The 13990-nt window shown below is 37.3% G+C and overlaps 1 protein-coding gene across 1 annotated transcript; it reads right to left on the reverse strand.

Annotated features, from left to right (window-relative positions):
• Nucleotides 1–2012: 2012 nt before the first annotated feature.
• On the reverse strand, nt 2013–11229 carry LOC104903031 (uncharacterized). The gene is made up of 3 exons (XM_010690999.4): nt 10984–11229; nt 10316–10587; nt 2013–2586 (listed from the first exon to the last, which is right to left on the reverse strand). Exons 2-3 carry the CDS (start codon nt 10560–10562, stop codon nt 2354–2356), a joined length of 480 nt encoding a protein of 159 aa, XP_010689301.1. The 5' UTR covers nt 10563–10587; nt 10984–11229; the 3' UTR covers nt 2013–2353.
• Between the last annotated feature and the right edge of the window lie 2761 nt (nt 11230–13990).

Consider the following 13990-nt stretch of genomic DNA (forward strand, 5'->3'; position numbering starts at 1 on the left):
TCAACAAAAAGTAAATATTTTTTTGGAAAATTGGATTTTAATAATCCAACCTTTAGACTGTCTTCTTAAAACAGTCCCACTTATAAGTTATTTTTGAATAATCCAACCTTTTGGTAATATCTTCTCATAATGATCCCAGTGACTTGTGACCTGAACATCAGGTAATTTTTACCCCTCCTCCTACTCATTTCTCTCTCTTCCCCCTTCACCTCCTTGGTTCAGTTTGACCCCTCCCATCTCTTCCACCGGCCGCCCTTTCTCTCTTCGTCGCCGCTTTTCTGTTTCTCTCTTTGTCGTCGGGAAGGGGTGACATGATGGAAAAAGACAAAGGGAAATCGGGTGGGAATCGGGTTTGTTACGGGGGTGGGAATCGGGTGGAGAGATCGGCGAGGTTTGCAGGGGGTTTGCTCGGGGCTACCGGCGAGGTGTGGGGGATTACAGGGGGTTTGTTGGGGGTGGGAATCGGGTGGAGAGATCGGGTGGGGTGGAGTTTAGGGTTTACAACGGGCTGGAATTAGGCTGCAGCAGGCTTGGTGGGGTGGGGTGGGGGTGGGGTGGGGTGGGGTTGGGCTGCATCGAACTGAGGGGGGTTTGTAGCGGATTGGGGGTGGGATGGGGCTGCAGCGAATTGGGTGTGGTCGGACTGCAGGGGATTGGGTTGCAGTGGGCTGGGGTGGGGGTGGGGCTGCAAGGGGTTTCGGTTGGGGGTAGGTTGCAGTGGGATGGGATAGGGTGGGGGTGGGGGTGGTGCTGCAAGGGGCAGGGGTAATAGGGTGGTGGTAATGGTGGTGGTTGTGTAGAAAAAGAAGTAAAGGAGGGAGAAAATGTTCTGATCAACGAGAGGGTGACATGTGTCACATTTGACCTATTATGCCGGTGACAACAGGTTAAGGACCATTATGAGAAGATATTACCAAAAGGTTGGATTATTCAAAATTAACTTATAAGTGGGACTGTTTTAAGAAGACCGCCTAAAGGTTGGATTATTAAAATCCAATTTTCCTATTTTTTTTCTTGTCTAACTTCTAAATTCTGATTTTACTACAAATACACCTCTATTTTTTATCATGACCCACCATTAATTGTGAATGGTTCTTGAGAATAGTGATTTGTAAGTAAATTTTCGTAAATGTTTTTGTATGTATTGACGTTCTAGGCTATTAGTTTTTGTTTGTATGTTAATTATAAGTTTTAATAAAGTTTCCTGATTATTTGAGTGATTTGCGTGATTTTTATAACGTGATTTCTCAATTGTATGAGTGATTTGTAAAGTTTCTTCTTTTAAGTGATTTGTAATTGAGTGTTGTAAATTAATTTTCGATAGTTTTCTTTGAGTGCCGATTTTGATTTTGACATTCCTTTTGTAATTTAGAAAGGGAAGGGGGGCAAAATAGGCATTTCAAAAGAGGACATCATTGCTCCCCCTTCCCTTATATTATACTAGCCGTATATGCACGCGATGCGTGCGTCGATAATCTTATGTACGAATAGATATATATTTTTTGATCTAAAATTATTTTGGTAGTGATTTAAATTATTGAAGTTTTTTTGTAGATATTATTATCTTTTTGAACTAAAGTCTACCGATTTTTAACTGATATAAATTTTTTGTCGAGATTTAATAATTCTTTGTCACCGACTTTAGTATGGTTCTTTAACGATTGTAAATGTTAATAAAATCATATTGTTTGAACTTTGTAAATACGAAGTATTGTGTTGTCAGGATATATCGCAAACATTTTTTTTAATTGAAGATTCTAATTAATTTCGTGAATTGATTGTGTCAATCTAGTCAAGTTATTAATGGTGATTGCACTTTAACATACACTATATCATTTTAACACACACTATATCATTATAACATATACTATATTACTTTAACATACACTATATTACTTTAACATACACTATATCACTGTAACATACACTATATCATTTTAATATACACTATATCATTTTAACATACACTATATCATTTTAACATACACTATATCATTTTAACATACACTATATCATATCAATATACACTATCATAAACTCACATGATATGGATCGGGTGCACACTAATTAGTGTGCACCGGGTTCATATTAGTTTTTACACTTTTGACAAGGTATTTTTTTGTAATCTATAAGGTACTTTATAACAGAACATCCCATTATATTTTGTAAAACTGACCTCCACTTGCAAGTCTCCTAAACCAATCAACCAACAATATCTCCACATATATAGATTGGAAGCTCATATAAATATATAATCATTGCCTATCTGAATAGGGCAACAAGGTACAATACAGAACATAGAGAGAATGACGTAACAAAAAAGTCATGCCAAGCAGGACATAGAGGCTGCGGATTACTCACTGGTGCCAAACTCCAAGTACATCCTATAAGCATCTCGGTCAGCTGAATAGTACTTCGCAACCAAACAATCTATTCGGAAACCAAGTTTCTTGTAGAGATCTACAGCAGGAATTCTTGAGGGGTCGACATGTAGAGATATCCTCTGTATATTCCTACTTTGACATTTTAGAATTGCAGCTCTCAGCAATGCTTCTCCATAACCTTGCCTTCTATATTTCTCTTTTACTGGTGGCAGTAAAGAGACAATAATAATTTAGAAACAAAGCGCTATAAACAAGTTTAAAAAGTAACATAACCAGAAGGCAATACCAACGGCAGACTAGAACTTGCAACATAAAGGAACAAATGATTTTTAAATTGATATTATACGGGAAAAATTGGCGAGAACATCAGAACAGTCCCGTTCCGCCATTTTCTGTTTCAACTTTTGATTAATCTTCAATGGTCCCAATTATTACTCACTATTTACAAAAATGGTCCCAACAAGTTAATGACGTGATACAATAGGTAAAACCACCCCCACCATCGACCCCACCATTATCACCGCCCAAAAACCACCCTACACTCCAGAAACACCACCACCCTGCTGCCATCACCCATACCCACCGGAATCCACTTTCTCTCACTAATAATTAATAATCACTGAAATAGCACCAACTTTTTGGAGCCAAAACGGCGTCATCCAAGGTGATGTCATCGACCTCCAATTCTACAAATTCGGATGTCAATTCTCTCTCTTCTCATCACCATCATCGTCATCCTTCCCCTTCTTCTCACATGATCTCTGATTTCACATCAACAACTAATGCACGAGTGGAGGCCTGTCTGCAACTGGCTTCTGAGTAGATTACAGCATTCTAGTCAGGTTTCTGTTATCAATATTGCAATTGGTTTAATATCTTTGCCACGGTCAGATCAGTGGCTGGTCTTTAATTTTATATCTTTAAAATGGTCATGTTCAATGTAATTCCGGAATGATGGTCACATATCATCAATTTAAGGATCTCATTTCTTCACTCAAAGACTCGATGTCTCTGATTGCTTTCTCTCTCTAATTGCATGGTTATACTATACTCAAGATATGCAGCAGGAGTGGATGAGCATTGAGGCCAAGGCAGAATACAGCAGCAGCAGCTAGTACAGAACACCATAGATTGTAAATTCTGATGTACATCTGATAATCTTATTCAGAAAGTTTGCAGGAGAAAAGTCATCTACAGAAGTCAAACAGAAGAATTTAGAAGCGGGAACAAGCCTTATGTTTAGTGAAGGTTTCAGGGGGTATGCAGATGAGTGGAGGTTTGTTTGCATTTGCATTTGGCAGTGGAGGCCAGGGGGTGTTGGGGGTGGCAGGAGAGGAAGGAGGGAGAAAGAGTAGTAAGACGGAGGAGATGGTAAAACCGGTAAAAGGAAAAAAAAATTAACAGTCCACTGGGATCATTTTTGGAAACAATGAGCAGTAGTTAGGACCACTAAGGATTAGTCAAAATTTGGGACTGAAAATGACAAAACCTCCGTAGTTGGAACTGTTTCTGTCAATTTATCCTATTATATAGAACCTACACTTTTGCTTATCAGCTGGGAATGTCAATTACTACATCAAGGCAATGACCTCACCTGTTACACGTAGGTCTCTTATTATGCTGATGCGTTATGCAAGGCGACACTTGATCGGTGACAAGGGTAACGCACCATGATGGACATGTTGAACCGAGATGAATTGAGAGATTACTAGTTGAAGAACAGCCTTCCTCCCCCCCCCCCCCCCCTATTTCTTCCACTGTGATCTTTTGTTTGCTTCCAGTTGACTTGATTCGAGCCAGAGTCCCCCTCTCTCGTTTCACGTAGTTCTTACCTGGCTTTTAGGGAGGTATTAGATTATTCAAAGCGCCAAGTAACAGTCCCCTCGCCCACTTGAAACTTCATCAGTGGGGCTTTCCAATTAATTACCACTTACCACAGATCCCAGCTTCTCGAGCCAGTGAAACTTTAGGATAATATCACAGGTCTGAATTCCTAGAGAACAAGGAGGGGATTGTATCACTACTAACAAATAAATTGGTTCATAGCAGTCTGTCATGAAAGAATTTCAATCCTTCCCAAACACAAGGTATATGCAATGTTTGGAGCCTGATAATTTAAAAGACAAGCGAAGAGAGGAAGGGTAGGCAAATTTACCACAACTTGTTTGATTACGCAGCTTTATTTGGTATGCACTCAACTTTTATACCTACTACTAGAGAAGGGAAGCCTTTTGTTAGTTGGATAAGGATGAAGTTTGACAAAGCTGCACAACAGAAAGAGACATGGTTCAAGTGATGAATACTTCCTCCATTCTTTTTCTATTGCAACAATTGAGGTTTCACGCTTGCCAATCACAACTTTAGCTATTAATATCTTTATTTAATTTTTAGTAAAATTATACAAATTTGATATTCTGCAAGTATAGATCGAGACGGATCTAACAAGACCACACATCACTATATTTTTTCTTACGTAAAAATCAGAATAAATAGTTAAGGGGTGGTGAGTGAATAGTGTAAAAATTTCATTGTTGCAATAGGAAAAGAACGGAGGAAGTATATCTCATATTCTCAAAATGGCCAGGTTTGCGGCCAAATCTAGAAAGTAAATTGCTAAACCTACAATATATATTCATGAGGGATAAGTCTCGATTACTTTATAGTCCATGGACGATAGAGGGATGTAGTATTCTAAAAGCAGACATGATGTATTATACTGAGAGTTTGGTCGTAAGAATTCAATTTTACGAAATGATTTCAGAGCGCTTCCACTATGGTCAGGTTCCTTAACTTTACCTCTATTTTTTGCTCCCCTTATTCTTTGTTGCATCATTTCAAGCATGTAGAGAATACCTCCACATGCTGATGAATGCATAAAACACAAACAATCCAACCCTTTTGCAAGAGTGTTGGTATTAATTGATGCAACTCATAGCCTGATTTATATATAAAACTTGAAGGGCTGATAGTGCAGCAAAAGGAAAGATATACAGAGGCTTGTTATTTGGTCATGATTGCACTAACTTGAATAAGGATGGGCCATAAAATTAATGAAGCAAATGCATGTCGGCAATCTTAATACAAGGTGGACAGTGACGAAAGTTATTCCCAAAAGTAGGAACTCGACACCTTCCAATGACGAAACTGAACAAGTACCTTCTCCTGTTATACCTGGTCAGCTATACGAGTTTGCGACAAGACAGATCATGCATTTGGCTTAACGGTCAATGTCAAGGGTACTTTATTTCTAATGATTAATGTGTAATGCAGGGAATCGAAGTGGACCAGAGCTGTAAATGTAACAGGAGTCGAGAAACAATATACTACATCTTGCTTAACTGCCGTTATACACAAACTATGACATATGCCACCTGCTATACTGGATTTTGTCTGCACTTCCAAACATTCTTCGAAGGTGTTAGGTAACACGCTAAACAATAAAAATGAGAACGGACGGCGAAATATGGTGATCACGATGGTCTAGTCCATTTGAATTGACCCTAAACAATGGGTTTTGATCAGTCCAGAGGAGGAACTTTGATTTTGATTAAAGAAGAATGAAATCGTGGTATAAAAGTTTATAAACTCACTTGATGCCTTATAAACTCACTTGATGCCTTTGGAGTAGGATTATCAAGTCCATGCACGTGATATCCTCGTTAGAAAAGTGTATACAAGGTTATGATCAAAGTAGTAATGGATATAAGTGTGAGTTAGCAGCTTGCAACATTTTTGAAAAGGACATTTGAGTGGAATAAGCTAAGCTGTAGCTGTTAGATACAAAGATAAGGATCACTAGTCATAAAGGGTTTCATGGTATCTCCCTTTTATCGTATCATTTGAAAATCTATCCCCCTCCTCAAGAAGTAAGTCGAAGACAGATGAGCAAACTGGATCCTGGTAGTAATGTAAACCTTTATGGAACCTTCAATAGTTCTATTTCACGGGAGATCCAACTTGATCCTCTTCCCCAAGATCCAAGATTAGGGAATCCTGGGAGAGCCGCGGACTCCTAATTTCCTTTAATCAGATGAGCGTTTGGTTAAAGAATCTCCCCAAGAAGATTAAACAACATTAAGGGATAAAAGTGGGCATTGCATCTCTATCCTCTAATTTTGAGCTTAACTTTGTTTCCCAACAATTTTAAAATGACAATTTGATAGTATCATAATGTAAATCTTTAATGTGTAGCCTTCAACCAATATCAGTAGTTGTTCACAAACTTCGAAAAAGAAAAAAAAAAACTGTCTACAAAGTTCAAATCCAATTTTGAATTTCCTAATCTGAACACGAGTACAAAGTGATAAAACTTACTAAACCAATCACTAGATCATACACAAGAGGACGATATACTAATCAGTGTGTGGGGCTGAGAAACATATAAGCAACCCCCTTGGTGCACAAAGGCATACTTTTCGTGTTTCAATCAAGTGGCACTAAACTTCCAACAAATCAATGCCCATATGAGACAAGATAAAAGAGAGCACAAACACAAATGAACGACAAAACAAAAAATATATCTGGTACCCTTTGAGTTTGCAAATACTGTACCATACACCCACACTAACTACTGTTATAACGGATGTGAGAGAGAAACAAATAATGAATTCAAAAGCAATAAAAACAGACAACAGAATTACGTGGTTCACCAATTTGGCTACGTCCACGGCAGAGAGAGAATATTTTATTGATGATGATGATGACCTAAGGAATACAGAGTTACATATGTTATATATAGACTATCTTAGTCGCATAAACGACCTAAAGGTAAATCGGAAATTTAACCCGTCTAATAACAATTAATGAAAACACTCGTCGCAATCTATTCACAAAACCGCGAGTCGCGGTCAGCTCTCGTCAGCTCTTCGTAAAACGATCATAACTTTCTCGTTTCTCAGCGGAATTGAGCATATGACCTATCGTTGGAAAGCTCTTGGAACAAGTTATCACCTCCAATTTGAATCATATCAAAACCATTTATAGATTGAGAGATATGTGCATTCAAAGTCAGCTTTATGTCATTCCTTCTTCACGGATTCTACCAAACACCTTCAAGCTAAGGCACCATTCAAGGCACTATTCTTACAAATCTCCACCTTGACTTGAATCCTCTCACCATAAACCCCGAAAACAGATGCATTGATCACAACGCCCAGAATCTCCCTTCAACCAGATTTGTCCCAAACGACAACCAGACGAGATTTGTCCCTAAGGACCCCAGACCAGATTACCCCCCTAAGGGCCACTAATAATCACGATAAGCTTGTAAGTCCAAGTAACCTTGAAACTTACCCTGTGGAATCTAATTCGAACAGATGTGTTCCTTATACTCTTTCCTAGCACAAGTAACACCTTCCTTGGACGGCCCAAAAATATTCACCTCTCCGACATACAGTGCAAAACCCACCATGTCTTCACAACCGTCCCTTTGGGGAGAGTTCCCAAAGATTTCATGCTGACCAGGAGTCAAGTTTGACTGACCCAATTTTGATGACGAAGAACACGGAATTTCAGATTCAGATTGTGAGTGTTGACAGATTTCTCCCTGACGTGAACCACCACTCCAACCTAGAGTGCCTCTGTGCTCCACCTGTTTCTCAACACTATCACAAACAGCCAATGTAGCAACCCCAGACTCAGATAACGTAGACCCTTGCAACACATACAATGTCTCCCGTTTAACCCCTTTCAGAATCATCTTCGAACCCCTGTAGACATACAACCCTCCACCTCACCTTTGAAACTGAACCCTTTCTTGTCTAACAGACTAAGTGAAATCAGATTCTTTGTGACTGTGGAACATGCCTAACATCATTCAAAGTACAAACTTTGCCATCACATGTCCTAATTCTGATGGACCCTATACCAACTGTCTTACAGACCTCACTGTTGGCCATAGTAACACTTCCATCAACCTGTTTATAGTTCATAAACCACTCCTGCGCGAACACATATGACAAGACGCTCCAGAATCTAAAACCCACACATCACTGCAATGTGTTTGTTCATTAGCAACTAAAGCAATATCATCATCAGAACTGAAATTTTCTGCTGCAACAGCAGCAGAACCAGACCCAGATTCATCAGACCCAGATTTATTTTTCTTTAGGACACTCCCTTTTCCAATGCCCCGTTTCCTTACAGTAATTACAGACATTACTAGATTTAGGACCCTAGAAGACGGTTTCCTGGATTTTTTCCCCGAATTCTCCTGTCCATTACTACTGGCTACTAATCCAGCAGCCTGATCCTGTACCTATACCAGACGCCTTATGACGAATCTCTCTAGTGTGCAGAGCAGATCTTACTTCTTCTAACGACAGACTATCTTTACCAACATTAAAAGAATCCACAATTTTCTCATACGACGAAGGCAAAGATACTAACATAATTAAAGCAGCATCCTCATCATCTACTTTAACATCAATATTACGAAGATCTAGTAAGATAGTATTCAATTTATCTAGTGATCCCTTAGAGACGTACCTTCCTGCATACACAAGCTGAACATACGTTGTTTCATCATCAACTTGTTGGTTAGAGATTTCGTCATGTATAAACTCTCTAACTTCAACCACAAACCAGCAGCAGTTTCCTGCTCCGCAACTTCAGTAATTATGTCGTCAGACAGACACAACATAATTATTGAATGCGCCTTTTCCTCTAGAATTTCCATCTCAGCGGTGACTGAATCCGTTGCCTTCTTTGCCAACGGTGCCCACAACCCCTGTTGCTTCAGTAAAGCCCGCATCTTGATTTGCCACAGACTAAAACTATTCCTCCCAGTAAATTTATCAATTTTGACATTCATCCCAGACATCTTTCTCACACAGATCGATCACCAAAGCTCTTGATACCAATTTGTTATAACGGATGTGAGAGAGAAACAAATAATGAATTCAAAAGCAATAAAAACAGACAACAGAATTACGTGGTTCACCAATTTGGCTACGTCCCCGGCAGAGAGAGAGAATATTTCATTGATGATGATGATGACCTAAGGAATACAGAGTTACAGATTTTATATATAGACTATCTTAGTCGCATAAACGACCTAAGGGTAAATCGGAAATTTAACCCGTCTAATAACAATTAATGAAAACACTCGTCGCAATCTATCCACAAAACCGCGAGTCGCGGTTCTGGCCGCGAGTCGCGGTCAGCTCTCGTCAGCTCTTCGTAAAACGATCATAACTTTCTCGTTTCTCAGCGGAATTGAGCATATGACCTATCGTTGGAAAGCTCTTGGAACAAGCTATCACCTCCAATTTGAATCATATCAAAACCATTTATAGATTGAGAGATATGTGCATTCAAAGTCAGCCTTATGTCATTCCTTCTTCACGGATTCTACCAAACACCTTCAAGCTAAGGCACCATTCAAGGCACTATTCTTACACTTACTAATATTGATTCTATTAACTTAAATGACCTAAATCAGTTAACCCTTATCCTAATTCTCCTAATATTTCATATTATGTCCAACAAAGTTTTTAAAAGCACAAAATCGCCTAAGAGGTACTTAGGCCACTATTAAAACTATTTTGACGGTAGAAAAAAGGAAATTTATATCACTATGAAAGGATATTTTTGGCATAGTGTGGGTTAATATGTGAATTAGGCTGGGTTTAAATGATTCAGGTCATTTAAGTTAACATAATCAAGATCAGAAAGTTATTGAGGGTGTCTGGTACATTATATGCAAAGTTGCAAACTTAAGGGTACCTGATGCATTTTCAAAACAACAGGGGTACCTCATGAATTTCGTAAAACCTTAAGGAAATCCGAAAAAAAAAAATACAAATAATACACCAGCAGCAACAGTAACGAATGTAATCGAGCAATCTAGTCATGCTCCATTTAACAAATTTATGTTCATGAAGATAAACCATGAGCACATATAAATTAATAAAAGAGGGGTTAAATGGAACCTGCAAGTTTTGTAATGAGGGCAAACAATGAAGACGGCCACGAGTACATGGCATACCCAGCAACTTCCCCATTAACATAAGCATAGACTAATCCAGCATTCTTTTTTCGGAGTTCTTCACAGAATGATTTCGATAACGACTCGTGTTTTGGAAAAATCTTCTTCTCTATCCTCACTACATCATCCACAATTTTTGAGTAATTAGCTGTATCCTTATTCAACTCTGTAATGATCCCTTCAGCAATCATACCCAGCTTTCCCTTTTATTAGCAACTGACAGAAAAATAATTTCAAAGCATGAGCTCACAACTTCTCATCATATTTCATCAATTCAAAAAGACAATCAAATTGCAGAATTCACTCATGCTACAAATTCAATGCAAGATTATTGATACTAAGTTACTCGAAATTCAAATTGCAGAATTCACTCATGCTACAAATTCAATACAAGATTATTGATACTAAATTACTAGAAATTCAAATTGCATGTGATGAATTCATTATAAACAAAGTGGGTAATTATCAAGTAAATTCACGATTGCAGATCACAAAAATTAAAAGATGGTCCACACTGAGCGAGCACAATTTTTTTTTAGAAGATTAAAGTGAGGACAAATACAAATTTGAAAACCAAAAGAAAAAGTAAATAAATAGAATTTAGTAACTTACTTTTGCTAAATTCAAACTTCAAAAATTCCAAAGAACAGCTATTGCGGCTCTACTCTGTCACAGGCCCAAAATAGTGAAAAAAGAAGAAGATATGTCCCGGATATAGAGACGGAGAGGGAGAACCAGAATTCACCTTTATCAGTGATAGAGAAATGATAAACTCAGAGATGTTTACAAGTTTATCAAGATCGAGCAATCTGTATATCTATTTATCTATTTAATACTTAGCACCTAAATATTTTTTTTGAAAAAATTGTTTATAATAACCCAACTTTGGTTGGTTTTCTTAAAATAAGTCGATCTTTTGATTATAGTAGGATAATATAACCTTGTATCTAAATCTATGTGTTACGGAACTTTTCTCTCTCCCCTCTCTTCTCCCTACTTTCAAAAATCCTAGCCTCCATTGTTGATTTTTAAAGGGGCTTCCATCGGTTTTTACCGTTGGAAATCCCCCACCTTTGTTTTTTTAATTGTTTTTAGGTTTCCAATAACGATTTCTCCCTCGAAAGACAGGGTTTTCGATCTCCTTCGTAAGAAAAGGTTTTTCGATCTCCTTCGAAAGACAAGGTTTTTCGACCTCCTTCGAAAGACAAGGTTTTTCTCCTCTTTTAGAGGGGGAATTTCTACAGGTTACAATCCGGGATACTAGATCTAATGGATTGCCGTGAAATTATTTTGTTGGTGAAGAATTATGCGGGATCACAAAGGTTATCAATTTTTCGAATACGTTCAGATGAATCCGACGTAAATCATCCTCACGACTACAACTTATCGTTAGATTGTCTCTCCAACAAGGCTGGATTTTCCAGCGATATAAGCGGGAGAAGTTCCACATTGCAAGATTTGTTTGACGATCGTAGTTTTTATGAAGGAAATTTTTGTTTGATTCAACTTATGTATTTGTTTGATTCGATTGCTTATGTAGATGTCGTATGACTTTTTATTAATGAATTAATTTTACTATTCAAAAAAAAAAAAAAAAAACCTTGTATCTACTTTTGCGGTTAACGATTTAATGACATTGAAATTATGATACGTGTCACATTTTAATAATATACATTGTGATTTAACTCATTTATAGAAAAAGTAGATACAAGGTTAACTTATTTATAGTTAATCGAAAAGTTAAGTTATTTTAAGAAAAAAAGCGCGAATGTTAACTTATTAAAAATAAATTTTCCTATTTTTTTAGGGGGATAGAACCTAATTTCTTTTAGGGAATAGTACCTAATTTTTTTGCATGGTTTATGTTAACTTATTTTCGCTAAATTAAATTTATCTCTATTTTATAAGGCAACACATGGGGGACACCAAAAAATAGAAAAAGGAAAAAAAGAAAAAAAATTAGAGGATAACTAACTGTTTCATTTGAATGAAAAAGGGAGGAAAGTAGGACATTTAAAATATCTGTTTTTTGATAAAATAAAATGTAAAGACAATTATTCTACCCAATTAAATTTATTTTCTACTTCATTTGTTATCACACGTTATCGCACGCATTGCGTGCATGTAAGACTAGTATAAATTTAATTGAACTTATCTTAACTTATTAGATCTTATTAGTTCTTATTAGATTTTATCTGAAACTAGTACACCTTTTTTTTAGAGTACCAGACGTTACTTTTGCTTATTTATCATGAACTTAACTTATTTGAACTTATCTGAACTTATTAGAGCTTATTTGACCTTATTATTTCTTATAAGAACTAATCTGAAGTTATCTAAGATCTAACCTTAATAATCCTTTATAAAGTTTATCTGAACTTATTTTTTCTGATAAGGACTGCAAATTAGGTGAACAAAACATACTCTTTTTTTAGTTGTACCACTTTATTTTGGACACGTTTCATCAACCAACTTATAAGTACATTTTTTAGCGTTATATAAGGAAAAACACAGTCAAGTGGGATTTTATTAGATCGAGGACTCCAAATATCGACTTTATAATTTTTACTTATACGCATTTACAAATATTAATGTTTAAAGAAACGTGTTATAGTACATGAAAAAGCAAATGATTAAACTAAAAAAAATAGAAGTAGTATTATAAAGCAATAAGGAATTGTACACATGTTGAACAATGATTGAAAGGTTGATGTGTTGCTAATTATGAAAGTGATGCACTTTTATCTGGCCCTGTATCTTACATGTCATTTCTGACGTTTTGAAATTTCAAAAATCCTAAAGCATTGATCGATTTATAGATATACGAGGATCTTTGTTGGTTCCCTGCCTTGTTCAAGCACATTATAAGCGTTACTAAATATCCGATTAATCCCCTTCATCAAATTTTCTCCAATAGACGTCTTCATTGAAACTATGTCGGATAAAGGAGAAGCCTGAGATCCTACAACCAATTTGGGCATTTTTTCGATTCATTTGCAAGAATAATTTTTAAAATATTATGATCTTAGTTTAAACAATGAAGGCATTGGTTGAATATTCCAGTATAGTATGACTACATGTATGTTTTTATTGCCTATGCGAGATGAGCGCAAATTTAACTATCTCATTATAAAGGTACTTATTTTGACTATAAGTGCTATATACAGCAAAAAAAAAAAAGCTTAAATATAGCAAAAAAGAGAAAAAGACTAGCCTATCCCTTTTAAACTTAACCCCAGCAACAATACTACTAACCCCCACCTGCGTGACAACTCATTGATTCCCACAACACTTCAACAACAGCATAGCCTCCTCATCGTCGGTCCTCCACACGTGACGTCGACGGTAAGCGATCATCCCCCGTGCAACGCCATCAACTATCCCAAGCACACCTCGCCCAACACTAATGACCCCCCTCTCCATGCGTGTTTCCTATTGCTCACGACCCCCTCCATACCCGTCACCTATTGCTCACGACCCCTTCCACGTTGTTGACAACCCCACACCTGTCTCCTCGCACGTCGCTGACGACCCCCTTCATGTTTTTCTGATTGGCGTGATTGAGTATCACATTATGGTTTGGAGTGTGTCTACAGGAGTGAGAGAGAAATTGAAGATG

This window comes from Beta vulgaris, chromosome 9 (assembly GCF_026745355.1).
Source record: "Beta vulgaris subsp. vulgaris cultivar EL10 chromosome 9, EL10.2, whole genome shotgun sequence".
Taxonomy (NCBI): Eukaryota; Viridiplantae; Streptophyta; class Magnoliopsida; order Caryophyllales; family Amaranthaceae; genus Beta; species Beta vulgaris.